Genomic DNA, 27226 nt, shown 5'->3' with positions numbered 1-27226 from the left:
TTAATGACTTGAAGCTCTAGCTCACTTGCCTTTCCTGTATAAGGAGAAATATTTGTGTACTATCTTCTGATCTCTTGGTTCACTAAGTCAACATGGAATATGTCAATAGAAATAAAACTAAATATGAGGAGGAAAGGTGGAAACTTAGAAGTCTGTTGTGCTTTAAGATCTCTCTCTTGTTTAAATGTCTTTTCTAATTCTCCAATTTACGTAATCTAGTCAGATTAAAACAGACTAAAAAAATCAGGGTTTTCTGAGAGTATTTTTCCTTAATATTTTGAAAAACTACATATGTTTAGCAAAGATAACAAAACCGCATGTATTCATTAGGAATGTAATTAAGAAGTTTGGAGAGTGTTTCTATTTGAGAGCTGTAAAAGATGGACTGATCTCAGTGAATTTGTTTTACAGAATGCTGAAACCAAGGTGGAGGAAGCAGCTAAAGAGAGTCCAAAAGCAGCCAGACTAACACAGCAGTCATCAGAGGATAATGAAGTATTTGGTGAGTTACTGCAAAAAGTTGAAAATGTTATTTGATGTGTTAGTACAATGGGAATTCGCACAAAGACATAGTGATCTAATTAATGTTGATGTACAGCATTTGAGTGCCACAAAGACCTGGAAAGATGGAGGAAAGGACCAAGCGGAAAACAAAGAGAGATAAGCAGTCTACAATGAATAATCTCTGAGGAGAAGAAATATTGAATCCAAGTGTCCAACAAAATTAAAGGTTTATGCAGTAAGGGAAAATAAACTTTTCTTCATCCATAATGGAGAGGATAAGCAATGAATTCTTAAAACTGCAAAAAGAAAGATGTGATCAAATGTCAGGAAGGGAAATACAGAAACAAACACTAAAGCATTGTGATACATCATATGGGAAGGGTACAGATTCATCATTGCAGGCCTTGAAAAACAGGTTAGACAAGTAACTGTCTAAACTGATGTAATCATCTTGTGCCAGAAGGATAGACTGGATGACCTTTGAGAATTCTTGGAGGCCTCGATTTTAAATTAGCTTCTCTTGGTGTTTTTCTGTGAATCCTTTCCCTGCTCTCCATATAGGTCTTGCTGATATTTTTATTATTTGATCTGAAAGCCACATTTGACCTTTTGTTTCTGCATTGAGTTTTGGTAAAGAGACAGGAAATCATAGAATCATAGAATATGCTGAGTTGGAAGGAACACATCAGGATCAAAATCCAACTCCTGGCCCTGCACAGAGCACCCCAAAAATCACAGCATGTGCCTAAGACTATTGTCCAGACACTTCTGGAACTCTGATAGGTTTGGTGCTGTGAGCACTTCCCTTCAGAGCCTGTTCTAGTGCCCAACCACCCACTGTGTGAAGAACCTCTTCCTGATAAGAGAAACCTTATTATTACAACTTAAGGTTGATTTTATGCTAATAGAACTCCAATGAAGAAGTAGTATAACATTAATGCAGGAGAGGTTAAGACAAGGCTGATCATGTGGATGTTAGTAAGGCTGACTAGCTTGAAGACTTTTGGATGAGTGAAATATTTTTGAATACAGTAAGGACTTTTTTCTTTCAAGATGCAAAAGGAATGGAGCATGAAGAATTGATAATTAGTCTTTCTTACTAATAATGGAAACCATTTAAAATCATCTTTTCTCAGTGAGATAATATAGTATGATTGGCACATGAACCTGAATTCCTGGTACAAATATTTCCAACACTGATCATGTAGTGCCAGTGACTGATGAATCCACAAGTGGACTTTAAAACTAGTTTTCAACTTTATTAAGTGGGTGCTGAGGCTATTACCTCATTTCTTTGCCATTTGCTCTGCCAGGTATTTGCAGTAGATCCAGTAATACTGGTTGTAAAGCCCCATGGCACGGTGTAATATGCATCTCAAACTGTGTCCTTTCTCAGTGCAGATCTCTCGTTTTCTTTCTGTGAGAAGGGTGGAGACAGCAAAGCAAGGAGGTCTCCATCTGCCTCTTTCTACCAGCACAATCTCAGGCATTCAAACCTTCTATATTTTGATCACTACTCCCATGTACCAGTGGGCTAACCCAGTAGTTAGTTAAGCTGTGGTCCAAGTGGGAACTGTGAGTTTAAAGGTGGGAATTAAGCATGAAGCTCACTGTTAGGTTTAAATTCGCTATCCAGTGATCCATACCCTGCATCAACAAATTCTTTAACTAATTGAAGAAAGTCAACATGCAGTGTTCTATGTGGTCTTTAAAGCTAATGATTTACTAACAAACTGCTAAATATTTCCATGTTCCAAATCTGTGAACTGAGCTGGTTATCTAACATAAGACACTGATTAGCCTTTGATAACTCGACACAACAAGGAGAAAAATTTCTTTCCAACTCCAAAACCAGTCAGACTACAATATCTTATATCAACTCGCCTAGCACTTTGCAAATGACAGTCTGGGTTTTTTTTAAGATTAGGTCAAAATGGGGGTAAAAAAAGAGGAAGTATGGTGCAAATGGACTCTGTAATCTTCTCTTACCCATGTCAGTTGAGTAAATCAAAGTGGACTGAAGGCACAAATGAAACCACTGGTAAGAATCAGGGAGAATATTTTGATAGATACAAGTTTCATGTTGTCTTGAGAATGACTGCTGTATATGCCTTTCCCTGCAGTTCTGGACAATTGCTTAAAATACTCTTACATCTTATAGGGATAGAGGATAAGCTTGAAGCAGTTTTCCCTAGGTGAGTTATTTGTTGTTCTGTGACTTAAAATATTACAGACCCTGCTCAGTTATTCTCCCTCTGGCTTGATCTATTTCAAGCTATCCCTCATTTCCTTCTTTTTCCCCAGTGAGGCTAACGATACCAAGCATCAAGTATGCACCAATAGTTGGTTAATTTATAGCTCCAGCTTTGACTAGAATCCCTCTTCTGAAGAATTTTTAGTAGCCTCCCATCACTTTGAGCAGGTGCAGCTCAGCCTTCCCATTTCACGGAGATCACTGTCTTCTGTGACTGACTTACTTTCCCCAGAGATCCCTTCCCCGGCTTTCTCTGAGCAATGCCACCCCCTACAGGAAGGTCGGCACGGGCAGCAGAGGAGCCTGGCGCAGCCCTGAGCCCCTTCTGAGGAGGGGCAGCCCCCCTTGAGCGCCGCCTGCCTTTTCTGCCTGGCAGGAGCCGTGTGCCCCGACACCCTGGCTGTCCCTCGTCGCTGAGCCACCCGGTGGCAGCAGCTGCCAGCCCCTGGCAGCCACCAGGGCGCCTGGACTGCCAGCTCCAAGGCTCTTCAGCAAAGGAGGCGGGAATCTCTTGATTGGTGCTTGTCTCCTCACTCTCCAGGGTTAGCGTTGGCGGAGGCCAGGTGGCAATAATGACTCTTCAAGACAAGGGGACTTCCTCTGCCGTGGACAGCATGGGATAGATGAAGTTGTAACTGTACCATTTGAATAGCTTTTTTGAAAATACTTCCTTTCGGAGTTAATGTGGTTTCTGCAGTCCCCATCGGCTGGGTCCAGTTTTCGAAGCAAACGCATTATTATTGATTAAAAATGTCACGATGATAAGGAACCAAGTGTGGGGCTCTTTCAAGTCTGCTAGACCTGGTAGCATTCTTTGTAGATTCAAGCAAGGTTCCATCCTCTACTGTAAAGGGACACTTGTGAACACACATAAATGCCTTAGTTTTCCTGTTGTTCTTCTCTGTATGCGTTAAATTTGGGAATTACCATTCCAGGAGGCTTTTTTTGCATTTCTCTTTAATATTTATTTTTAGACTGGGGTATAGATGAAAAGACCTTGCCAGTGATGAAGCCACATTGTACCAGCTGCTTCATGAAACAAACAAGTCAGGTGTGTCTTATGTTTCACAGAACTAATTCTCAAAGGCAATGAACTTTTTATACAGGAGGATGGAGTGGAGAAATGGGGCAGAAGGATAAGGGTATTGGGAGAGAAAAGACATCACAGTGGTGGCATTTGCAACTATGCAATTCTGAATTGACAAGAGTTAGTTTTGTTTGCCCTTTGAAAGGATTTTCTTGTGGCACCCAACAGAGTTCTGTTGTCTGATATATACTGAATATGCATCTGTGATGTGGAACTAGAACGTCTTGCTCACTGCAAACTGCTGTTGAACTTGCACGTAGTCAACGTGGTCTTCTGTTGCAACTAGTATGTAGTCAGAAAAGGATTTTGAATTACATCTCAGTCCAAGGAAGAGAAGAAATTTGCTGACTATGGTGCTATGCATTTAAATAAATGGGTGAGGAGGGGACTCTTAGCCTTACTTACAGAGAATATTTTCAGAAGTTTATTTGATCCAGTGCTACCCTACAAGGGTCAGGCTGGAGCAGGGGGGAAAACTGCCTGTCATTCTGACCACTGGAAGGACTGGAGCTTCCTTTCTTTGGTGCAACCCCTATTACATTAACCTGGAAAATTACAAATGCAGATTTTTAATTATACTTTTTTTCCCCCATGGAGTTGAATTAGCATAAAATTACAAGCAAGATTTTTTTGTAGGGGGAACTGTTGTATATTTTGTTTTCTCCTTTCTGATGACAATGAAAGTCAAAGCGTGCTAACCTTTTGTGATAGAACCATAGAATATTTTGAGTCGGAAGGGAGCTTTGAAGGCCATCTAGTCCTAACCCCCTGCCATGGGCAGGGATGCCTTGAACTAAATTGGGTTGCTCAGAACCCTGTCCAATGTCACCTTGAGTGTTCCTAGGGATGGGGCATCCACCACCTCTATCGGTAACCTGCTCCAGTGTTTTACTACCCTCATGGTAAAAAAAATCTGCCTTGGGAAGACAGAGTAAGACTTTATCTTTTCAAACCTGATGATTGCCTTTTGTTATCTGGTAGATCAGGTGTGAAATTGTGTCTGGATGTGGCCATTTTTCTTCTGGTTTAGATCTTTCCAGGGATCCATGCTGTGTGCCTGGAGTTCTACTGTGAGGTGTTGGGTTTTTGTTGTTGTTTGGGTTTGATGGTGGGCTTCTGTGCTTTGGCTATTTGTTGTTGGTGAGGGTTTTTCGTTTGTTTGGTTTTGGTTTTCGGTTTGTTCGTTCTTTGGGTTTTTTTACTAAAAAGAGGTGAAATGAACACTTTTTTTTCCCCTCTAAAAGGAGAGACCCTATTGTAGAGCTTTTTCAGCACCATCTGCCATGCTGCTGTTTCAAATTGCAGAGTTGGGTACGTCCTGAGGTATCTTTCTGTGTGCAGAGCTCGGGGACTCAGCAAGAAAAGTACATTCAGCACAATTCCACGCTGACCCTGACTCACCCTGATTCTTGCTTATGCTGATGCCTGCTGCTGTGTCCCACACAGAATGTCCTGTGGGGAGTTGTGTAAACCCACACAGGATGAAGGACCTCTCTCTCCATGAGACTTGCATCTATAGTGGTTTGACAGACGCAGTCACGCTCACTGTGGGTCTTCCTCACCACTGTCCCACTGCATCCAAACACAGGAATTTTTTGATGCTGTGTATTGAATGCCAGTTTGGGTTTTCTGGTTGGGTTTTTTTTTGGCTGTTGTTGTTTGGTTTTTTTTTCTCAGCTAAGGATTTATTGACGGTATATAAATTTTGTCTTAGAAAATGAGAGACTTTGTATTACAGAATATACTGACAAAGCTGGGAATATAAATTATTGCATGTTACATCTGTATGGCTGTCACTCTTTTCCTCTACCCGTTTTTGCTTCTTGATTCTTGCTTAAAAAAGGGAGGGGGCAGAATGTGCAGGGAGGAGCTGGAAGGCACATGGCTTTTTTCAGGAGGTGATGCAGTCCTGTCAGGAACTGGCTAAAAGCTGAGGGTTATTGCAGTTCAGTGACCTTACTGGGAAGCTTCTTTCATTGTAAACACAATCAATTGTGCAACACAAGCTATGACTTTAATGCAAAATAATGGCAAGCTTACACCAAAAAAAATCAATCTGGTATGACAGCAAATGGTTCTAAAATAGGTGTTATTACTGTAGTGCAATTATTTCCTCTTGCCTGAGAGGCAAATGGGAGAATTTAGTGTCCTGTCTGTTTTCATTATAAGCTAAGTAATGATTCTGGTTTTCCAGCTACCCACATATTTCCACTTTCCTTAACCTTCTTTCCTTTTCCCAGTTTCTTGCAAGCCTTGGTCTGTCTGCTTTCATCCAGAGACCACTGATTTATCAAAATTACAACAGCAACCCTGGATTAGTTTTCTGAGTTGGAAAGAATAGATTTACATTTGAATAAAAAACCCATTTGCTATTTTTTGTACAGGTTGTTGGGTCTCAGAAGTACAGCTCACAGCTTTCCCTTTTTTTGCATGGTATTTCATGCTTACCTGCAGATCTTTTTTTTTAGGGAAAGGGCTGAATCTTGTGTATCTTGCATATCATAAAGTGGTTTTTGCAAACTGCCTGTAGTTTTTACATATGGACAAGTGAAGCTGAAAGCTGGATAAGTGCTGTGGTAGAAAGAGACCTGTAGGAGTCCAGAGGCAGCAGCTGGGCAGCTGGTAGGATTGTTTTGTTAAAGTTTGAAGGTTTTTATAAAATACAGGTATTTGCAACTTCTATATTAGTTCTGTGATTGGTTTGGTTATGGCTCATTGTAATGGTTTTTCTTTACTTAAATGTAGCATTCAAACATTATTTATTTCCTGGCAGCAATCTGATGCTTTAAACAGTACTGGTAGCTCTTGGACATCTAATTAGTTAATATCCCATTAATTGATGTAGTGGTTTACAGTAGCATCATCTAAATCTTTAAGATTACTTTTAGCATGCAGTTGATCTTTGCTGCAAAGTTAGTGCACAAGCACTTTAGGGCATTTTACCAACTCTGATTTGGTACGATTTTTCTTTTTTCTTCTTGTGTACACCACATGCAAGCAACATACATAAAAGGGGTCTGGGTTTTTCTAATATCATAGGGACTGGATTTGTTACTTGGGTCATTAGCATAGGCGTGGAGCTGTGACAGTGATGGCTGCTGTATTTTTAGCAGTGGTGGGCTGTGCTTGCTGTAATTAATCAGCACATTAGCAATAAATGACTTATTCATTATTTTAATGCCTGCTATACAGTGTACAGGAGCTGGTGATTTCTTTTCCCCTTGTTTATTCAGTAAGAGTGAGTCTGGATGCAAGATGGGAGAAAGCACAATAGGCATTTACCATCCTATTGTTATCCAGACCAAGCATTGTATCCAAATGTGAAAGTGAGGATCTCCAAGGGTGGTCTAATATCACATGCTGCTGGGTGGTGATACCAGGCTTTTGGCTGATCAGCTAGCCATGAAACAAATTACTCCTTTCCCAGTGTATTTTGTCATCTTTGTCCTGTTACCAGGCTGCAGCCCAAGAGAGTATTCTGTCTGCACAGAAGTCCTTAGTGTTTTCTGTTACTGATTGTTATGTACCATGCAGTTGGGTTAAGGCAGGATTTTATCTGTAAATGAATTAAAAGTGCTTCTGAAAGATCCTTATTTTGGGGAAAGGAGTTAAAATGTTGCTGTTGTCCCATTTCCAATTTTTTGAGGCTGAATAACCACTCAGTTCTGGTTTGAGTGAAAGAAGAAGCAGAATAGTTCTCTGTGGGCCAGCTACTCTTCTGTCGGGTTAGCTGAAACAGATGTTGTCATTAAACTTTAATTATAACATGACTCGCTTTTTAATGCAGTGTCTAGAAGAGAATTAGGAGGAGTTTTTGTACCATACATTAGGAGAGCATGAAAACAGCAGCTAAGATTGATAATACTTCTGTGTCTTAAAAAAAAATAATATGAAAGCCATCAACTTGGGCTTCCTGCATAATACAAACTATGGAATTTCATTATGTAATTTCTAGACAAAATCCTTAATAGGTGATTTGAACCAGAAAAATGTCCTATTGCAAAAATTGTGCTAAAATGGTGGATTCTCCTCAGACTTTAAGCAGTCAGTTACCCTGGTTAGAAGCATTTTGTTGGCGGTCTGGACCTCATCATTACCTCTGGTTGTGTGTCTGACCTCCATTAGGCTGCCCATAGTATACATCATGAAAGACATATCCAAGCCCTGATTTTTTTCTTCTCTGAATGCAGAAGACAGAAACCAGGGGAAAAAAAAGAGAATGCAGAGGTAAACGTCTTGCCTTCATAAATACAGTAGGTCAGTGCTAAGTTGATGCTTTCCATCCTGTGTGCTGTTAAACGGGTGAAATTCCAATTCCTTGCCAGGATCTGGTGGGCCTGATGCTCAAGAAGTCCTGGGTTGTGTTTCTTAATGATACTTCCCACTCATACCCCCCCTTTAAGTAATGTTCACTCATGATACTGTAATTAGCTCTGTTGACTTTGCCAAAATTAGGAAGATAGTGAATTGAGCTTAAAAAATCAAAAATCCATTGACTTGTCCGTCCAACATTAAAGGGTTGGTCTGGAGTGTAGAAAAGCCTGGGGATTTTTTTATGTTCAGGTTGATGACCAAAGAGTATGGAAGGGCAGGGAACAAGCTACTGTAGCTGCATCCTCTTGTCCAGCAGCAGTTCTGCAAAAATATCTGTTTGGGTGTGTAATGGGTGTAGCTCTGGAAGGAGAGCCAAGCAGCAAAAAGCCCACTGTGAAAGGATTATGAAAGTAGAGAAGAGCAACAATTGTAAACACCCCATGCAAGTTGTTTTAGTGGTGACCCTGACAAAATAGTTTTATTCCTATGCTGAATTAATCTCAGTTGTGCTTCAGCCTCATGTATGGCATTTGCAGCTGTCTCCACAAGGCTGAAAATTAATCTGATAGTGGTGGAGAATGAAAGCAAGAAGGAATACACAGCATTCAATGAGTGAATGAAAATTTGCAGGACTTGGCATCTGTCAGTTTCCCCTTGGCACTCCCATCGCTGTACCCTGGAGCTCTGTGAAACTCCAGGGCTCCAGTACCATGTCAGGCAGGAAATCCAATCCATACTTGAAGCTGTGGGTTTCTGTTACGCATTTGTTCGAGGAGGCTCGCTGTGGTTTGGCTTAACTCCTTCAAACACATGGCTTGGCAGCACTTGTGCAATAGTTCAGTTTTAGGGGTGGGACAGTGGCCCTTTAAGTGCTGACAAGGAGGAACAGAGCAGAAATTCACATCTGAGATAATCCATTTTTGATGAGGAAAATAGAAGTGAAAAGGACCAGTATTTACTGGTGTGCACACACTGGTACTTGTACAGAAACATCCTGGTGGCGACAAGACTGCAGTCGCTCACAAGCCTTGCAGGGAGCAGAGAACAGCCATGATAATGCTGCTCTTTATTTCCAGTGCTGTTAAGAGCAGGCTCCCTCTCTAGAGCCTTCCCTATGCTTCCCTTCCCTGTTGCCAATGAAAAGCTTGGCCTTCTCTAGTCCTTTTAATAGTCCCACTTCATTAGAAGGAACCATTTTTATACTGGATACAAATATTACCATCAAAGCAAACTTTAAATTAGTTTGAGTTTTCTAGTACCTGTCATCCATTGTGAATGATTGTGAATGGGTTTTTTTTTTTTGTCCTTTTTGGTGGTTCTTGCTGTAGCATCTTCAAATTTCTGCCGTGCATCATATTAATCTGCTGCAGGAGGACTGCAATAAAAAATCAGCATTCTAAAGACTAAACTCAGTTGTTTAAACATGTGCATGGTCTGCAAAAAAACAATTCTAAATATGTTTATCCCAAAAGACTTCAATAGAAACAACCTACAGATAAAAGAAATTCAGAGGACTTCTAATTTCTGTTCTGAAATACCTGTAATACAATTTTCTTTTAACCTTTGCTTGTGGAAAAGTGAATGAATGGGCTCAGAAGCCAAAGTGATAGGTTTTGGAACACTTAACTAAGCCACCATGTTATATTACAATGAAGAGACTTAATTTCAATGGACTCAGTGGAGACAAAAGGAAAATATTGATGCTTCTAAAATAAATACTTGACATTTGACAATATTTATTTCTTTGAAATAGCCTGCTTCCCTGAACGTTTTTAAGGATGTGGTGACTCTGTTTACCTTGATGGGATCTCCTGCTTCTTCAGCACAGCAGCTCTGCTGATTTTAACAGAGCCATGCAGTGGTTGTGCCTGAGTTCCTACCAAGGTTATGGTTATGCCTGAGTTCCTACCAGGGGAAGTGGTGATCTGTGGTGCCTGAAGTCATCAGCTCAGCCAGCTGGTTTGAGGTACCTGTCTTTCACATCGGGCATTGAGCATGCCACTGGGGCAGCTTCAGGCAGGCAGGTACTTCCATTTTCTGGTCTCCTGATGTCTTTCAGCCCAAAGTCAAACAGGAGTAGTAGATCATTTTATTCCAAAATGGATATGCTGAGTTTTAATTGCAGTTTTGATATTCACTTCCATGTGTGAACTGAAATTTTTGGAAAGCTTTTTTGGGCAGGATTAGGTATAGACATGATAAATTTTTGCCACCTTTTGCTTCACCTATTCATCAGGTCTAAAATATGCAAGTATGTAATTATTTTAAGGTAAGGCTATGGCAGGAGCAGGCAGTAGTGTTATTCTGTTCTCTTTTACTTACTTTCAGGCTGTCTTTTTTTTTTTTTTTTTTTTTTTTGTACCATGTTCAGTCGTTTGTATAAACTGGCCATCCTTAAAATGGGTGCAAGACCCTCTTGTTTGGTCTTCAGATTTTATTACTGTAGTATCTTCATTCCTTCTGCATTTGTCAACACAGGAAATCTATTACAAAACAGGCATAGATGTGTGGATACCAATTGTACAACAAGCCTGAGTGCCCTATTATTATAAAATTAAATAAAAATTCTGCATTTTTATTCAGCATTAAATAAAAATTCTGAAAGTTTATTCATTTTGATTTTATTTGCCAAAATTTCTTGAAATAATTTTACTGCTCTATTTCAGAATATATCATTCCCATATGAAGATCTGAAGGCAAATTTGTTTCAAGATTCATGCTTGAAATAAAACCCGAAACCAAAAACTGTTAAGACCCCTGAAAAATTAGAGCTTCCCTCTTCATTTTCCACCAAATTTTCCCACCTTTGCTTTGAGGGATCAGTGGCTGGCCAACATCGTCATGAGTTGCACAGCCTAAAGAGAGACAATAATAAGTGAAAATTAATAGAGGAATTTCACTAGATTTCAGTAGAATTAGGAACATGCATTAACACTTCAAAATACTATCCAGATTTTGACCAAGATATTTTGGTGGATCTGGGCTTAAAGTGAAAATCAGAAGATTGGGCGAAATAACTGTTTGTCACTTCTCCCTCTGTGATAAGTTCCCCCATGCTCCAGCAGAGAGATGTGACTTCTGTTTCTAAATGCCACCAACAGTAAATCTGGCATCTATTTTAAAATCAGTGCTTATCTGATTGAAGTAATTTGTATTTAGTGGCCTGTTTTCATTATGTGGGCTGGAGTGATTAGTGAGATTAAATTGAGGAATTTTCTGAATTTGAGAAGCCTGGGAGTTAAGACTTCTAAATGCATTCATGCTTTGGATTTTTCTTTTTCCTCTTCAGCTGCTCTCATTATTTCCATGGTGCACAGGGTTTTTTTTCCCCTATGTTACTAAAGTACCATAATCCAAATGCAGACTCACTCCCAGCATTATTTAGTCACCATTCATACTGCAGGAGCATCTAGTCAAGGACTGGACCTCACTGAGCCTATTGGTCTTATAAACATTAGACCATAACAAGGTTGCTCTGCACCTGTTACTGCTGATTCCCATTTCTGAGAGTAGGTATTTCCCTGCCAGTCAGACTGCTTTTACACCAAGCAGTATTTTGCTCTTAACTGTAAGACAAGGACCAAATTGCTCTAGATTTTGCAGAAATTGCTCTAGACTAACTGTAGTTTCCTGATAAACCTGTTCCATTTGGGTGAACTCAGTAGCCGAATCTCAACAGCGCAATTATTCTCTGTGGATGTGTACTTCATTAGCAGCCTCTCTAAATGCTGTTGCTGCTCTTGACAGGGTTGCAGCTGCAATATCACACCTGTGGCAATACAGCTCTGCTAGTGACTGCTCCCTGAAGGCAAGCGTTTAAATTACTCCTCTCTTCAGCCCAACAGTCTTCTTATATTGACTTGTAATTTGTTGTTCAATTTTGAAAAATTATGAGGAAGGACAAATGTCTTTCTAATTTCCGAGTTACTCATTTGCCTCCCACGGGCTATTTTTGTTTCATGTATGTGCTGATTAAAAATGTCTCCTGCACTGAAAATGTGATTTTCTGTATTTTCTTAGTTCTCACGTAAAAAGACCTTTTTTAGCTCTGCCTAAAGGAACCTATTAGAAGATTCTGAGACTGAAATGTTCTTGCAAATTAACATCAAGATTCCATTAACAAAGAAAATAAGAAAAAGGAAGCTGTGGATCTGGCCCTTCAGATAAAGAGAAGTGAATGTCTTGAAATCAGCATGCTATTTAAAATCACACACTGCTTTGGCTAGTCATTGTGACACCCGACCACTACTGGCATGTCCAAATACCTGGCTTCTCTAGTCAACTCCTTGTCTATTTTCAGAGTATTATAATCATGTCCCTTATCAGGAATGAATTGTGGGAGAAGTCAGAATATAAGATCGTTTGACATAGGGAGGGAGCTATTTAGAATTTAGAGCATTTTCTCCTCCATCTCTGTTAGTTTGCTTGTGTTGACATAATTGTGATACAACACTGCAATGTAAAGACATGTATTTTTTAAAGGCAAGATTCACAGTTCAAATATCCTGATTTAAATAAAAATATAACTCCTCTAATATAGCAGATTCATTTTCATTGAGGGTGTATATAAATACATGGTACTTCTGGTATTTTTATGTAGTTGTTTTATTTGCTATTTTAATTAGAGAATGAAAAGAGATCTGGATGATCTCAGAATGTTGGAAAATTGTAATTTTTTAAATATATAATAGTAAATAAAAAATCTGGGCAAATAGTGACATTTTCATCTGAGTGAAATATCCTAACATTTTTTCTTTGTAGGGAATTGCTAATGAGGTCATGTCTTTCTGAAAATTGCAGTTGATTTGCATTAAATGTAGGGTTTTATAACATTTCAGATCTTCTTAAAAGGTTGTGGTTGCAATAGTGCATTTATTTTAAGGATATTATTTATACACAAAAACAAGGAACTGTGCTAGTAAGCTGTGTCTTCCAGAGGGAGAAGATAAAATTACAACTTGGATTAGGGAAGGAATTTGATAAAGCATATTTATGCCCTTTTGTGCTCTGTACATTCATCTGTTCAATTCCTAGGCTGGTTTGTCTGTTAATTCAGAGAACAGTAATGTGCACACTGTGGAGATGCATAGACAATTTCCTAATCTTTCTGAAGTGTGTAAGTTGGAAAGAGTATAATTTTCTGTAGATTTTAGCACATAGTACCAGTTGGAGTTCTTGCCTATATGCTGCTTATGCTAAAGTGGTGTGAATCAGAGATGGTTTGTTTTGTTGTTGTTGGTTTTTTTTTTTTTTTTTTAATTAACACATCTGTCGCTGAGCATCTCATTTTTGAGATTACTGATAAACAACTTCATGTTTTTAACAAAATTCAAGAATCATTAAAGTCCATCACAAGGATGTGACTTGAATGAAATATTATAAAACAAAATTTAAGAGGTAAGAAATAAATCTGGTATGGGAGACTGTAGAAAAGAACAGAGTGGAATAACCTAATTCTTTCCTAATTACATTATCTTTGTGTGCAGCTTCTTAGCCTAGTGTTTGGATTTTGAGTGGAGGGATTTTCCTTGTGTTTTGGAGTGTAGTTTCTTGGGAGGTTTGTTTAGGAATTTTGGGTTTTTTTTGGGGGTTTTTTGTTTGTTTGTTTGTTTGTTTTTTTTTGGTGGATGTGTTTTGTTGGTTTTGTTTGGTTTATTTCTTCATTGGGTTTTTTGTTTTTGTTTTTGTTTTTTTTCTCATATGTTAGTATCTAGTTGTGATAAAAATGTTGGATCACATATACTTTTAGGTTTCTGCCTAAGGCTTTGGGGAGAGACAGATGGATCTGGGACTAGAAACACATCTGTGTCTGTTTTGTCATTCTTAAAACTGCTTCACCATTCAGCACACAGGGTCTCAAGGCTGGAACTCTTAACTAAAGGATTGCTTGTATCCTAACACCTTTTAAATTAGCTGGGTGGTTGCTGAGTTCATCCAAAAAGGCAGAAGAGAAATTCCAAGTCTGTGAAAATACTTTACTTAAAACGTCCTGCGAGCAGTTCTACCTCGGCCTTTATATGTGATAGCCATCATATCACGATGACCTCAACTCTCAGGGGAACATAAGAATAGAGGCATTCTCTGCATGCATGAGTGGCTGGAATAACACTGTGCTTAGTGATCAAATGAACAATCCCTTTGAGCTTTCGAGATAGTACCCCCTCTCACAGGGCATCGGAAAGCATTTCTTTAACAATTATGCAACAACAAAGCACAATAGGGTCACTGGTTGCCATGATTTCTTTCTGAGGAGGAAAGTCAGAGTTTATGTTACCTTGTTACTATCTCAAACTGAACTGGTTTGGCAGTTGAGAAATGCAGCCTGATCTGGTGCCAGATCCTTGGTTTTAGGGGAATAGGGTGCTGCAGAAATAAATGTTTGAGATTTTTTGTGTTTTAACCTGCCTGGTGCTTTTTTTTTTTTTTTTAATACCTCCCCCTATGCTCCCCCAGCCACTTGTATGGTGTTCCTGTCTTTTCTTAAAGCAGTTTATAGATCCTCCTGTTGTAAACAGAACTTGTACCATGTACTGTGCTTTTCTTATGCTCCAGGTCATTTCTCCAGCCCAGTGGTTGTCCTTTTTACTGTGACTGATTCCTTCTGTGTGACTATACTATTTTACTGCTGTTGTCTGCTTTTGCTTACTACCCGGCTTTTTTCCCCTGTGTTTTTCTCACCACATTTTCTTCTCACCTGCTGATCCATTAATTTCTGCCAGACCTTCTTTAGCTGCCTTTGTATCCTTCCATCTGGCTGGTTCCTTCCTTTTCTTCCTTATTCTCTTCTCCTCTTTGTGGTCTTCCTTTACTGCTCAGGGATCACTGCTTCAGCTGCTTTCTAGCATCTTCTCTACCAGCAAACACACAAGTTCTCCTGGTGAGCTTCTTGATGATTAACCTGGTTGTTCCCACAAACATTCTGAACAATATTAGCCCATCTGTCTATTTTCTTTCATCCTTGATCATCAGAAAAAGAAAGAAGGTCCATATGCTAAGAGACAATTTTAAGTAATTTAGATGTTTCCTTTTTTGATTTTTAAATGTTGAATGCGGGACACTGCAAGCCACATACCAGTGAATATTCCAGCCTTGCACAAATGAATACTGATGGAATAGTAGCATTGCTCGATGCTGTTGAGGCCATTCTGCTGAAATAACAAAGTCTAGTCAAGACTGAGACATACTCCACAACAGGATGTCTTGTCTGTTCTTTGAATTTGAAAACTAGTAACAAAACTGACGTTTTCTTACACTGTGCATGTGTGTATGCAAACAAGTATTTGTATGACATACAAATGTTGCACAGTCAGCAGCAGAATGAATGCAAATGCATATATTCTGTGTTCTCTGGGATGTTCATATCACCTAACCTTTTCATTCTAGATGAAGAAGAATGAAAGTTAAAGATAACTTTAAATAAATGCAATTTATAAAGATAAGGAGTTTACATTTTTTGCTGGTGCAGTGCCCATGCCTTAATAAATTCTCAGGGAAAAAAATATATGCTCTTTAGCAAAATTGCTAGTTCTCACCTACTGAAATAAGCCTCAATATAATATTTATATTCTCATTATAGAGTTCTACTGGTTTGTTGTTGTTTTTCCCCTTTTCTCCCTGCTAATTAGTTTAATGCTGCCAGCATAAGAAACATACTTTTACTTTTGTATTTGAACTTTTTATCTATAACTTCAGGTTTATCTGTACTTTTTAGAAAAGGGAATGAATTTCAGTCTTAGCCCTAGAGATATGACCAATTACTGTGCCTAGAATCTCACTAGCTCTTCCTACTGCTTCCAGCCTATCCCAGTAGAATAGGCTGTGATGGTTGGCTTTGAGCTGCTTATAATCAGGAAGCATACACAGTCTGTTAGATTTTGCATTGTTGGAGGGCCAAAGGCTGAAAATGGGAAAGTATAAATTTGACGCTTGATTTGATATTCCTGCTGAGTAAAAGACACATACATTCCTCCCTTTGCACTCTTATTTTCTCCTGGTGGAGCAGAAGATGTATGATAATGAGTCCAAAAGCAAGTGGTTATTTAGATGGCAGCAAATTGCTGCATAACTGTGGTCCCAAGGAAGAACGGGAAGGTGGGGAAGCGGCACTGATTTTATTTTATCTTGCAGAGGGTAATGAGTACAGCCAGGTTTCTCAGGTTCCCACTGAGATTTTGTTTATGGAGAGAGATATTTTAAATGTCTAAATCTATTGCTGAACTTTTTTCCTTTCTCTGAATTATTTTATTTAGTATCTTGCTTCAGATTTAAAAACCAACCTACCAAAACAAAAGCCAGATGAATGTGCATGATAGATATATTGACAGCAGGTTACTCTTTCTGTTAAGAGGGCGAAACTGGTAGAAAACAAAAAGCGACATAAAATTCTTGAGCAGGCAGTTTGCATGTTGTGGGTGGATTTTCTGGAATACCTGAAGGGAATTTTAAATACTCTGGAAAAAATTATCAAAAAAAATCACAACCTGAGTGTCTTGTAAGTAATGAAGAACATTAAGCACAGAGGTATGCTCTGTAGAATATCCTGAAGTATTTTCCCATTTACAGCTCAGTCCCAAAGGAAAAACAGTAAATGGAAGGGAAGGAGTAGAAAAATCTGGTCTGTGCAAATGTTAGTAATGAATGCTGTTAACAGCATGTTCTGAGAACTCTGAGATGTAAAACAACTGTTGGCATTTGGAAGTTGGGACAGGGTTTGGGTGTTTTTTTTGTTTTTGTTTTTGTTTTTGTTTTTTTTTTTTTTTTTTTTGTTTTTTTTTGGTTTTTTTTTGGAAGAGTTGATGGTCAAAATACCTGATGCCAGACTGCATAGGAGCTTTAACCTGGCAGGCAAAATACTGACACCACTAAACCTTTCTAGTTTGGCCGGCAGTAGTGCCCCTAGCTGTTTGTATTTTGTAAGAACACACTGGGGGCAGCCAAGCAAGACCGATAGATTGACACATATTCTTAAAGAGCAGCCATCTGTAGCATCCAGTTCCACTTGGCTAAGCACTAATTTGATTTTTGCTTCTACTTTTTAATTCGTTTTGAGCTTATTGTAATCTGTTTGGATGGGTTTGTTAAATTTGAAGTAAATAGTCCAAAAGCAGAATTTGACAGCCACTGCTTTATGGCCACCTCCACTCTCCACCCCATTTCAAACAAAGCCTTATCCCAAGGTAGAGTGGCTACACATTTGGCTTGTTTGTTTTTGATTTCCATTAGAGTTTCCTGCCAAAACAACTTGGTCATACCAGTGACAAGCCTGAATTTGTCTTCCTAGTAACTTGTCCATGTTTGCCCTAAAAAGCAATTTGATGCAAAAGCTTTCTTCAGAAAGGGAGGCATTTTGGGTCAGTAACTACACAAGGAAAACACTTAATTTTGCTTCTGGAGACCCTTCATTTTTAAATTGCTCTGGGTGAACACATTCCATTGTATGCTGAAAGAAGAGGAATTAACAATTGATTTGTTACATCTTCATGGGGCAGCAAGACAAGGGAAGCAAGAGAAATATGCAGTATGGAGAGTACACTTCTGCTGGTAGGGGAATAGGATGTTTCTTTCTTCCTTACCTGGATCTTGATCTGAAGGTCATGGCATGTGTCTCACACTGGCTGTGGTCATGGGTTGAAAGCTTTTATTATTTGGCTTGTTGGTTTGTTTTGTACACATACAGTACCAGAGTGTTCACATCCTAAGTGGGATTGAAAATTTGGCTGATCAAGCACATAACTGATCCTGGAATCTAAAGATTTATTTCTTTACTTTAGAATTCTTTCTCCATGAGTGATTTATTTTTACATGTGCATCTTTTAAAACAAACAATTGTTTCTCCTTCTTTTAAAGTTAAGGAATAACAAGATACAAAGAAGCCCTCTAAATTGCAGGACCCCAGCAATATTTTCCATCTCTCCTAGAGCTAGGTCCTGTTTTTTTCCTGTATTCACATGCTTACAGTCCCTTTACTCTCCTTCCACACCTTTGTATCTATGTTCCTATGTAAAAGAAAAAAAATCTTCATGAGCAGGCTCATGACTGAGGGTGACTGAGGATGTCAGAATTCACATCCTGACACATAGCATGGGCACAGCTATACCACAAGAATGCATCTGGTATGAACAGACAAAAATAACAGACTTTTTTTCAGGCCATTTGGAGTACGACTAAGGCTGCCTCTTAGTTCTTCAGAGATTTTGTTTTACATAAATTTTCGATTTGTGTAAAATAGATGCAGGAAGGACTGAGGAATGCTTTGATGGACATTTCCCAGGGATTGATCAGTTTAGTTCTGAATACTGTGTAATTCCTGTAAGGGGGATGAAACATATAGTCCCCAATACGTATGCTTAGTCAGAGATAAAAGAGTTTCAGTCAGCCATTTTTAAAGACTTTTTTAGCTATTGTGTAGGGCAAAGAGTGTTTCAGTAGAGAAGAAAAAAACATTGCTTCTCTGGTATCACTGGCATCTCTCCAGTCAGCATTCAAGTGCCATGGTATTCATTGAATGTTGGGTTTTTCAGAAGCAGAGCCTTGTTTGATCTATTTTGTGCTGGAAAACATGAAAAGACAGTCTCTGAATAACTTTCATAGAATCACTGACCTTTTTAAATGTATTTCATTTTCATGTCCATTCCTTTTCTGGCTACCACTTAAAGCATATTCGATCTAGTTAGCAAGCCCTTCTGCAGGCTTAATGCTGCTGTTACCTCCGAGTTATTAATGCTCATGTTTGTGTAGACGTTGCTGGAGAAACTTCACTGAGAAACTTCTTCACGTGAGAAACTTCACTGTCAGAAGGTAGCCTGGTGCACACCCCAGGGATGTGGTGCCTCTGCGTTGCTGTACACCAACCTTGCCTTTTGCTGGCATTTATTCATTTGTTAAGGGTTTATATTTATTGTTCTGTCACCAGGTAAGCCAGCTTTTGTTAATTACATCAGCTAAATTATGCTAAAGTTCCCGTGAACTGGGCTGGGTGTCCTGCCACTCACATAAGTGCAAGTGTCTCCTACTGACTTGAATACCACTCAAAATAATCTTTAAAAAATAGCAAATCTATACTGCAGTGCAAGCAGAAGAATAATGGCTGCAGATGATGCAGTTTTATCTGCTGGTTAGTTGTGATGATGATGATGGTAGTTATTTAGCTAGCCCCATGCAGCTTCTAAGGACCATACAAAGTGTGCAGTAATTAAGTGATGAACTACTCTGTAAGTTAACTGTTACTGTATTCAGAAAGCCTGACACCGTTTATAATGTATGACAGACCTGGCAATGAGAGAAAGATGTAAGCAGCATGATTTCAGCTTGCAATCATCTAGTCAAACTGTATCAAATGATAAATTAGACTGTTATGAAAAAGAATAGATGCTCAGATAATGTCATGGTATAGCTCCACATCAAGTTATCCTCTGTCTTTTTTCTCTTTTTTTTAATATGGATTGCAACATGCTGCTTGTGCCATCAAAAGTGTAGGATAATTTGACAATTGCTGATTTCAACTAAGTTGTATCAGCCAGCTGCAAAGAATATGGGCCTTAATTTTATTCCTTTCAGGTATGTGAGAAATATTTTCCTTGCCAGAATAGAAAATTGGGGAATCAAAAATGGCGTGAGTGATAGACCTGTCTTATTTATTGTCACAGAAAGAATTGTCAGGATATGTGGGTGGGAAGAAGGGATTTGTTTCAGTAAATGCCTCTTTATGATACTTTCTGAAAGGCAAGCAGTCAGAGCTGGAGACTTTTGCAAGTGCAAGTTTTTGTCCTGATTATGAACTACTTATTTTCTTGCTTTTATGAAATGTATCTTGGTCTGTTAATCTGCATGCATTTGAATTTTTTTCCCCACTTGTTTCTTAGGCAATAATATCTGCAGTGGGCTTTTATTACTGCTAAGAGGGAAATAGCGTTAAGGTATACCTAAGAGGGATACTTTTGAGGTTGAATCCCTCCTGCAATAAGCCAAAGATAATAAATGAGAGCTCAAAATTAAATGAGTTTGCTTTACACAGCTTGATGCTGTCATGCTGTTGGGAGCTGCAGGAGTGGCCTGGCCAGCGTGGGGACGAGCTGGGAGCAGGGTGACAGCGAGGCAGGCAGGGTAAGGCACCTCAGGGGAGTAGGAGCAGCGAGGGCTGCCAGAGCCCTGGCAGGTGCCACCGTGGGCAGACGCAAGGCTGGGCACGGGCAGCGGGTCTGGCCTGGCCAGGAGCCACAGCCGAAGCTCCAGCCCAGCCACCCAGGAGGATCCTCAAAGCCCTTTGTCTCATCCGAGCTGTGTCCTGGCAGCCTGAACCTGGGCTGGAGCTGACATTGAACAGGGACCTCCCAGATGAGTGTGTGGGAAGAGGCTGCAGAGCCTGCTGGTGCACTTGGGACCTGGAAGTGTATCCTCGAGCCATGTGTTTTTCCAGCTATTCTTCACAGTTACTATAGATGGAATTAGATTTTTTTTTCCTGTGTATTTTTTTATCCTTGATTCCAGTACTTCAGGCTTTCAGTGGGGAGAAAAAAAAGTCCTAGTGAACACAAATCTGGAAGTACATGGCAATTTTCCTGCTACTTCCAGCACATTTGACTTCCACAGTCTGTGGCACCCCTTTGTCAGGCTGTCCTGGTTATCCAGTTTTCTCAGGATAAGCAAAGCCCATGATTCTCTACAATGGACTGCATCCTAAATTGAGAACTGAACCAAGGTGCAAGGGCCTTTTAAACAGATTTCATTATTTACTTATTTCAAAGGGATGCTAGGTAACTTTCTGGGAAATCAGAGACTGTGAATATGAAAGACTTCTCATTTTACCAGTTGCAATCTGTGGTTGCAGAAATGCTCTTATAGCCCTTACCTGGGAAATAAATGACTTTTTATTTTCAGAGATAATATTGACACAGCTATTTTTCTGTCTGTGGAGCACTTTCTGTCTACTGTGAGTTGTCAGCACAACTTCCTAGGAGGCAGAAAAATGAAAACTTCCTGCTGAGAAAACCAAGGTGGAGTTGTTTTGTTTATTTCTGAAATGGCTTGTGGATAGTGATCCTGCAAACACAGGCCCAGAACCATGAATTGTTGAGCCTTTTGCCAGTGGACACAAGGCTGCTGCACCCAGGAAAGTGCCAGGTGGAAGCTGTCAGTCCCAGGTCAGTGCAGCACCAGGCCAGGCATTAGTCAGGTTTGCCAGCTGGGATGAGCGTGGTGCTGAGGGCTCCAGCATGACTTTTACTGGCCTTGGGCAACCTCTGCCTGCAAAAAGCAGGCATGGTATCACCTGCCTCCCCGGGGCTGCATCCTGAGTTTGGCTGACCAGGACTGTGTGCTGTGTGCATCTTCTGTATACAGTTGCTGCCCTGTGATAATGGGTTCTGGTGTAACCCATTGAGTTGCTCTCAGGCTCTCTGTGAACTTGGCTAGAATTGGTGGTTTTACTCATTCTTGCTTTTTTTTCCCAAAGTACACTTGGGAAAAAAAACATGTTTATAGCCTATCTTGCTTGTTAAAATATTGTGTAGCTCAATCATACTGCCATTTTAGTCTTCAGAGTTAACAGCTCTTTTTGCTGAGCATGCTTTCTTCATCACATGAAAAGTGACTTTATACGTACTCAAATAGCAAAATAAAGTTTGTGAATTCTTTTAGTTTCTTTCTTTCCTTTTTTAATAGCAGTAACTCCCACGAACTGGTACAAGGCTTGGTACTGTGCAAGCAGTTTTTCACTCTTAGAATGCTGCTAGTGAAAAGCAGATATTGTGTGAAGTACCATCGATCACTGCCGCGGTTTTATACAGTTTGTCACCATTGTTCTTCGTATAGCATTGAGTCACATTTAGCACTATGGTACAGCTCACAAGTGTTCAGAGTGGGGGAAAAAAGTGTATGTAAAATGTAAAAAAGCCCTTCATTATTTATAATCTGATATCATTGATTTGTTAGTGTACAGCAAATATGTCTGATGTGGCCTAGTATAGATGAGAACAGATTTTTTAATATTTTTAGAACTGTAGGATGTCGTTCATAATGATGTAGAGTGGAATGGAATTTCTAAAGACCCAGAATAGCTGAGGTTAGAAATATTACAGCAGATATCTCTAAGGCTGTTCTGACAGATGCTTAGCTCAGAGGTGAAATGGACTTGTATATCTGGTTTTACATTAACAGATTTGGGATTCCCTAATAATTTCCTTGGGTTTTTTTTTCTGACTAAGAGCATATTGTATCTCAGGTAAAATCCCACTGAAATAATAGATGATTTTAAATTGATGTGTGCGCAAACCACGTTTTCTCTCAGTCTGTGAAACACCATGTAAATTCATCTTTTAGAAATGTGGGATTTCATTTTGTACAAATCCTACCTATGGCCTAGGCTACTTTGGAAATCTTGTAATTTTGCTCCCTTCTTCAGCCAATATGGAAATGTTTTGTATTCCTTTCACATACTACCTGTATAGATGAGCTTGTAGAACGAAATGGGGAGAACCCTGTTTGTAATTGGGACATAGAAGAGGCAGCAGGGTATGATCTTTGTGTTAGCACAGCCATTTAAATTTCATTGGGAAGGATGAGAAATTAAATATTTATTTTTTCAGTGCAGAAAAGACAAACTCCCCAAAGCAAATCAATAATCTGTGGCACCAACCACGCGACACATAGTGCTGGCTTAAGACAGCTGTGGGCAGATGCTGATCCAGCAGTGCTCCATTAACAGAGCTGTAGAGGGTTGCTGCTGGAAAGGTGTTTGTGAAGTGTATCCTGACATGACTTTGAAAGATCTTAGCTAATGTGAACAAATGTCAGTAATCCAGAGCAGCAGAAGCAAGCGAGGAAGGGCAAAAGGCCATGCAATATTTATTTTCCAAGTGGGGACCCTTTGGATTTAGATGTTTTGTGTTAACATTGTTAGAACATGTATGAGTTGTAAGCATTTGACAGAGTAGGTGAGGAGAGCTAGCACTTTAATCTTGTGACTCTTGTTGTTGGTTTAGAGGTGAGTATTTGTTGTCTGCTTGTACTAGCTTCTGACAGCTCTGACTGGTATTGGGTAGAGAGGCCTTACAACAAGGAGAAATTCCAGAGGTGAATTCCTGTGCAGAGATAATTTGGAATTTGCTCCACAAGAAGCCTGCCAAAGCATGCAGCAGCATGGCAAGGGATCATGATCTTTGTGGAGCTGGAGCTTGTGGGAGTCAGGCAGCACAGCAGAGTGGTTTGGACAGCAGCTTTGGTCCAGGAGCCTTGGGAAGGGAAGGTGGGAGGAAGGACTGGAAACTGCTGGGAGCCAGAGAGGCAGAAAGTGCTTGACAAGAGAACATAGCAGAATGGTGTGACCAGTGCAAATACTGTCCTTTCCTTCAGGATTGGAAGTCTTGCATCTAGACATGTGAGGCTGTGGATTCTGTGGCTCACTTTGGAGTGTAAAGTCTTTCCATGTGATTGCTAGTACCATTTCTTTGTTCCCTGGTAAATGCCAGTCATTTCTTGCAGGATACACAGACAAGATGATTTGTATCCAGCTTTAAATGCCTTCAGTTCATCATCAAAAAAAACCACTCATCTCTTTTTTTTTTTTTTTTTTTTTTTTTCCCTGGTATCTTTCTTCTGAACATCTTTTTCTCAGCTTTCTGCCAGTATTTCTCTGGAATAATATCTCTGCTGTTAGGCCCTGTGCCAGTTCAGTCAGTGCAGACTGCTTTAGTCCTTTGGATTCATTATTTGATTTGCTTGGTTTCAAGAATTCTTCTTTTCTTGTTTTAGGGCTGCACTTGAGGCAATTATGAAGAAGGTAAACCTGTAAACCCTATGACAAGTTCTGAAATAAGGTTTTCATTCGATCTGTCTGCCAGGCAGGCAGATATTTTAATCAAATCACTTGTCAATTGTTCAGGCATACATTTGAGTTCCATTCTGAAAAATATTTCTTTGGTTATCAAATTTCTTCACTGAGGAAATCACTTCACTCAGAAGTCTCTGAACAGTTTATGTTTGCTGTTTAATCCAAACTACCTGTAAAACTCTTGGGAGTTTTATTGTGTTGATTGTAAAAGTGTAAAGGCCTTGAAATAATTTTTGCTTGCATTTTAAAAAACTACCCACCTTTCATTGCATGTATTGCAATATTTTTATACCCTCCTCTCATTCTGCCACAGCAATTCCATGGCTCTGCTCCTAGGTGTGTGCTGACATTCTCCATTGTGCAGCTTCCAGACAAAGCTGTTCTGACAAGTAGCAAAAATCCCATTCCCTCTGTTCAAGGCAGTGATGAGGGTGCAACATCCTCGAGTGCTGTGCTCCTGTGCCAGGGACTGCAGAGAGGCTTTCAACTGTGAGAGCAGCCAAACGCATCCTCGGGCGGCTGTGCCCCAGCAGCATCCCTGCCATAACTGTGCTCAGCTGTGATTTCTCTGCTGACTTCGGATATGGCATGTGGAATTTGTCCTTTGAGTAACCTGGCTTTTAGGTTTGTCCTCAGAGTTCAGAGTTACCAGCTTGATTGTCACCTTCTAAAACCACGTATTATTACACGAAAATGTTTTAAAATCTGGTTAGAGTAAGCATTGCCAGGCAGACAAAAACTAAGGTCTGGAGTGCTGAACATCCTTGAAGTGGCACATTTGTGAAGCATTTACTGTGTTTTTAAAATTAGCAATCAGCTCCTCACCTTTTAGGCAGAATAACTTTCTCACCATCCGTACCAAAGGCAGAGCTGGAACTGCATGTGGCTGCTACAGTGTCCATGAGAGAAAGGGACTTCCTCTTAATGCCAGCATCTTGAACTGGAGGTGAAGCTGAAGACCTGGTCTTCTGCTTCCCCAAAGGGTTGCGGAGGTCTTCCACCTCATGGATGCAGCTGATGGTGCGGCTCTTGTCCCCACCGCAGTGGGAGCTTCTTCCACTTCAGATGTCCTGGTCAAGCTGGAGGTGTGAGTCACTGCATTGCCCCAGGACACAGGGGGCTCATCTTCCACCTCCTGGGCACAGCTGGATATGCAGGTCACAGCTGGGCCTCTGCACCCTCCTGGGGGAGGGAGCTGCCCCCCTGGGCTTCTGCCTCCCACAGGGCTCAGGGGTACTCAGGGTAATCCATCAGTTTCTGAGATGTGACAAGCTCTGTGAACAAACTCTGTGTGACTGGGAGAAACTCCTGCTCTCTTCTGCTCCTCTGACCTTTCTCCAAGGTGTTAAGGTGAAAATCAGTTCCAAAGTGAAGATAATGTCAGACAGTGACTAATGGCTGTGGACTTGTTCTGATTGTAAAGAGCTGCAGTTTAGACAGACTTGAACAACCCCAACCCATCTTTTTTGGCTTGTGTTTGTTTATTTGGGAGGTATGTTTTGTCAGCTTCTGAAGAGCAACGTCTCCAATTTTATTTTACATATACGAGAATTCAACACAATGGTAAATGGTCTATAGGCTTTTTTGTGCCCAGGTATTTCCGATATTTTTAGAAATATTGGCAAATATGTGTGTCATACTCAGAATGTGTCATTTATACCATTGTGGTGTACTGCAGAATTTTCTGGGAAAAAAAGTCTTCTAAAAACTACCAGCATAATTCCCCTCACTGTAAATTCTGTAACCATGACTCTCTGGGATCACTTGTGCTATTAAAAGTTTCAGTTCAGAATATACTAGGGCAAAATAGAGAAATCAGAGATATGGCAATGTACACCTGAAGGATGCATGAAAATGTCAAGCTTATTGATCATCCTGCAGGTGATTCACAGCTTCCAGAAACCTGGCATGTGTTGTGCACTCTTCTCTGTATGACTGCCATAATCCTGTAAGTTGCTTTTTACCTGGACCTGCCCTATACAAGGCTGTATTGGAAAGCAAACTTTGAAGTTACACCCTCAAAACAGCAAATCAGTGTGTTATTTTGGGGGGAGTTAAAAACATTCATATTCTCTCTCTGTTTTAACATATGAAAATCTCCTCTACAGTACTTTGGGCTCTGTTTGGGTTTAGTTGGGTTAGTTGTTCCCAGGACAAGTTACCACACATGAACACTGTTATTCTGTAGAACTAAAATGCAGCTTATAGAAATTGGACTTTATAGCCTTATGCTGTAAGTAGTTTCCCTGTGGTCACAATCAAACCATGGTTTTTAAAAGTAGCTTATTTGGTTAACTTATTACAAGTGTATTGTATTCAGCAGTTTATACTTTCTAAACAATAAAATACCACTCAGACACTTAAATGCTGGTCAAGAAAAACACAGCAGTGTTATCAGGCCCTCTTTGAAGGTGCTACATGATGGGTTTTAACAGGAAATATTCTACAAATAGGGGATTTTTTGTCCTGCTTATCATGCTCTGAGCAACTTCTTTGAACCAGCTGGTTCAGTCACTGTCCTCACCTCACTCATTTCACCAACATTTCTTTTTCTGCTGCTTTTTAGGCCCTGTTTCTTTATGGTATTATGAAAAAAAATTAACTGTAATGTTGGGTACCCAGTTACACTGCTGGAAATAGGTTATTTTCCAATAAAACATAACTGATGTGGAAAATACAAAAGACGGGAAGTTCTGAGGTCTGATGGAAGCACTACTCATTTTGCCATACTTTGGTGGGGGGGGATATATCCAAGTTTTACAACCTAACAATTACTCAGACTCAATGCAACTGAAGCAGAAAAGATGAATAATCAAGCAATCTTTGTCTAATACTAGTCAGCTGCACAATTTTTAAAGAATACAAATGCTGATGGGTCAGCAGGTGATTTCATTTCTCCTCCTTAAGTACATGAAATTGTTTGTTACAAATGATGCTCCAGCTCGCTTTGCTGTGGGAGGTTCTTTTGTGAGATATTCGAGATTTAAACAAACCTATATGTTCCAGTAGCACAAAGGAATGTTTTTCTTTGAAACGGGTGGGTGGATAAAATTCTTTGTAGAAGTTTTTAAAAACCTCTCTGCAGGCCGTGTGGAGAATTGCCGCATGCTTCTCATAGATTCCAAATTTCTGCCATAGCAAGTCCCACTGGTTTCAACCACAGGCTCTTTTGTTTTCTGTACTCGCCTTTGTAACCCTCAGCAAGTGGAGGCAATGCCAGAAGTTCTGGAAAACAAGAGCC

At 39.9% G+C, this 27226-nt stretch overlaps 1 protein-coding gene across 6 annotated transcripts in view; it reads left to right on the top strand.

Annotated features, from left to right (window-relative positions):
* Positions 1–27226, top strand: part of MBP (myelin basic protein) — a 108949-nt gene that overhangs the window by 54746 nt on the left and 26977 nt on the right. For all 6 annotated transcript variants that reach the window (XM_068193946.1, XM_068193956.1, XM_068193940.1 and 3 more), the window contains one exon: positions 412–502. In XM_068193946.1, coding sequence (XP_068050047.1) covers positions 412–502 — 91 coding nt within the window. The remainder of the gene's footprint in view (positions 1–411; positions 503–27226) is intronic.

The sequence above is a fragment of the Anomalospiza imberbis genome, chromosome 1 (genome assembly GCF_031753505.1).
Source record: "Anomalospiza imberbis isolate Cuckoo-Finch-1a 21T00152 chromosome 1, ASM3175350v1, whole genome shotgun sequence".
Lineage (NCBI taxonomy): Eukaryota > Metazoa > Chordata > Aves > Passeriformes > Viduidae > Anomalospiza > Anomalospiza imberbis.
Note: the sequence above shows the minus strand (reverse complement) of the source record. Positions and strands in the feature narration are given on the sequence as shown.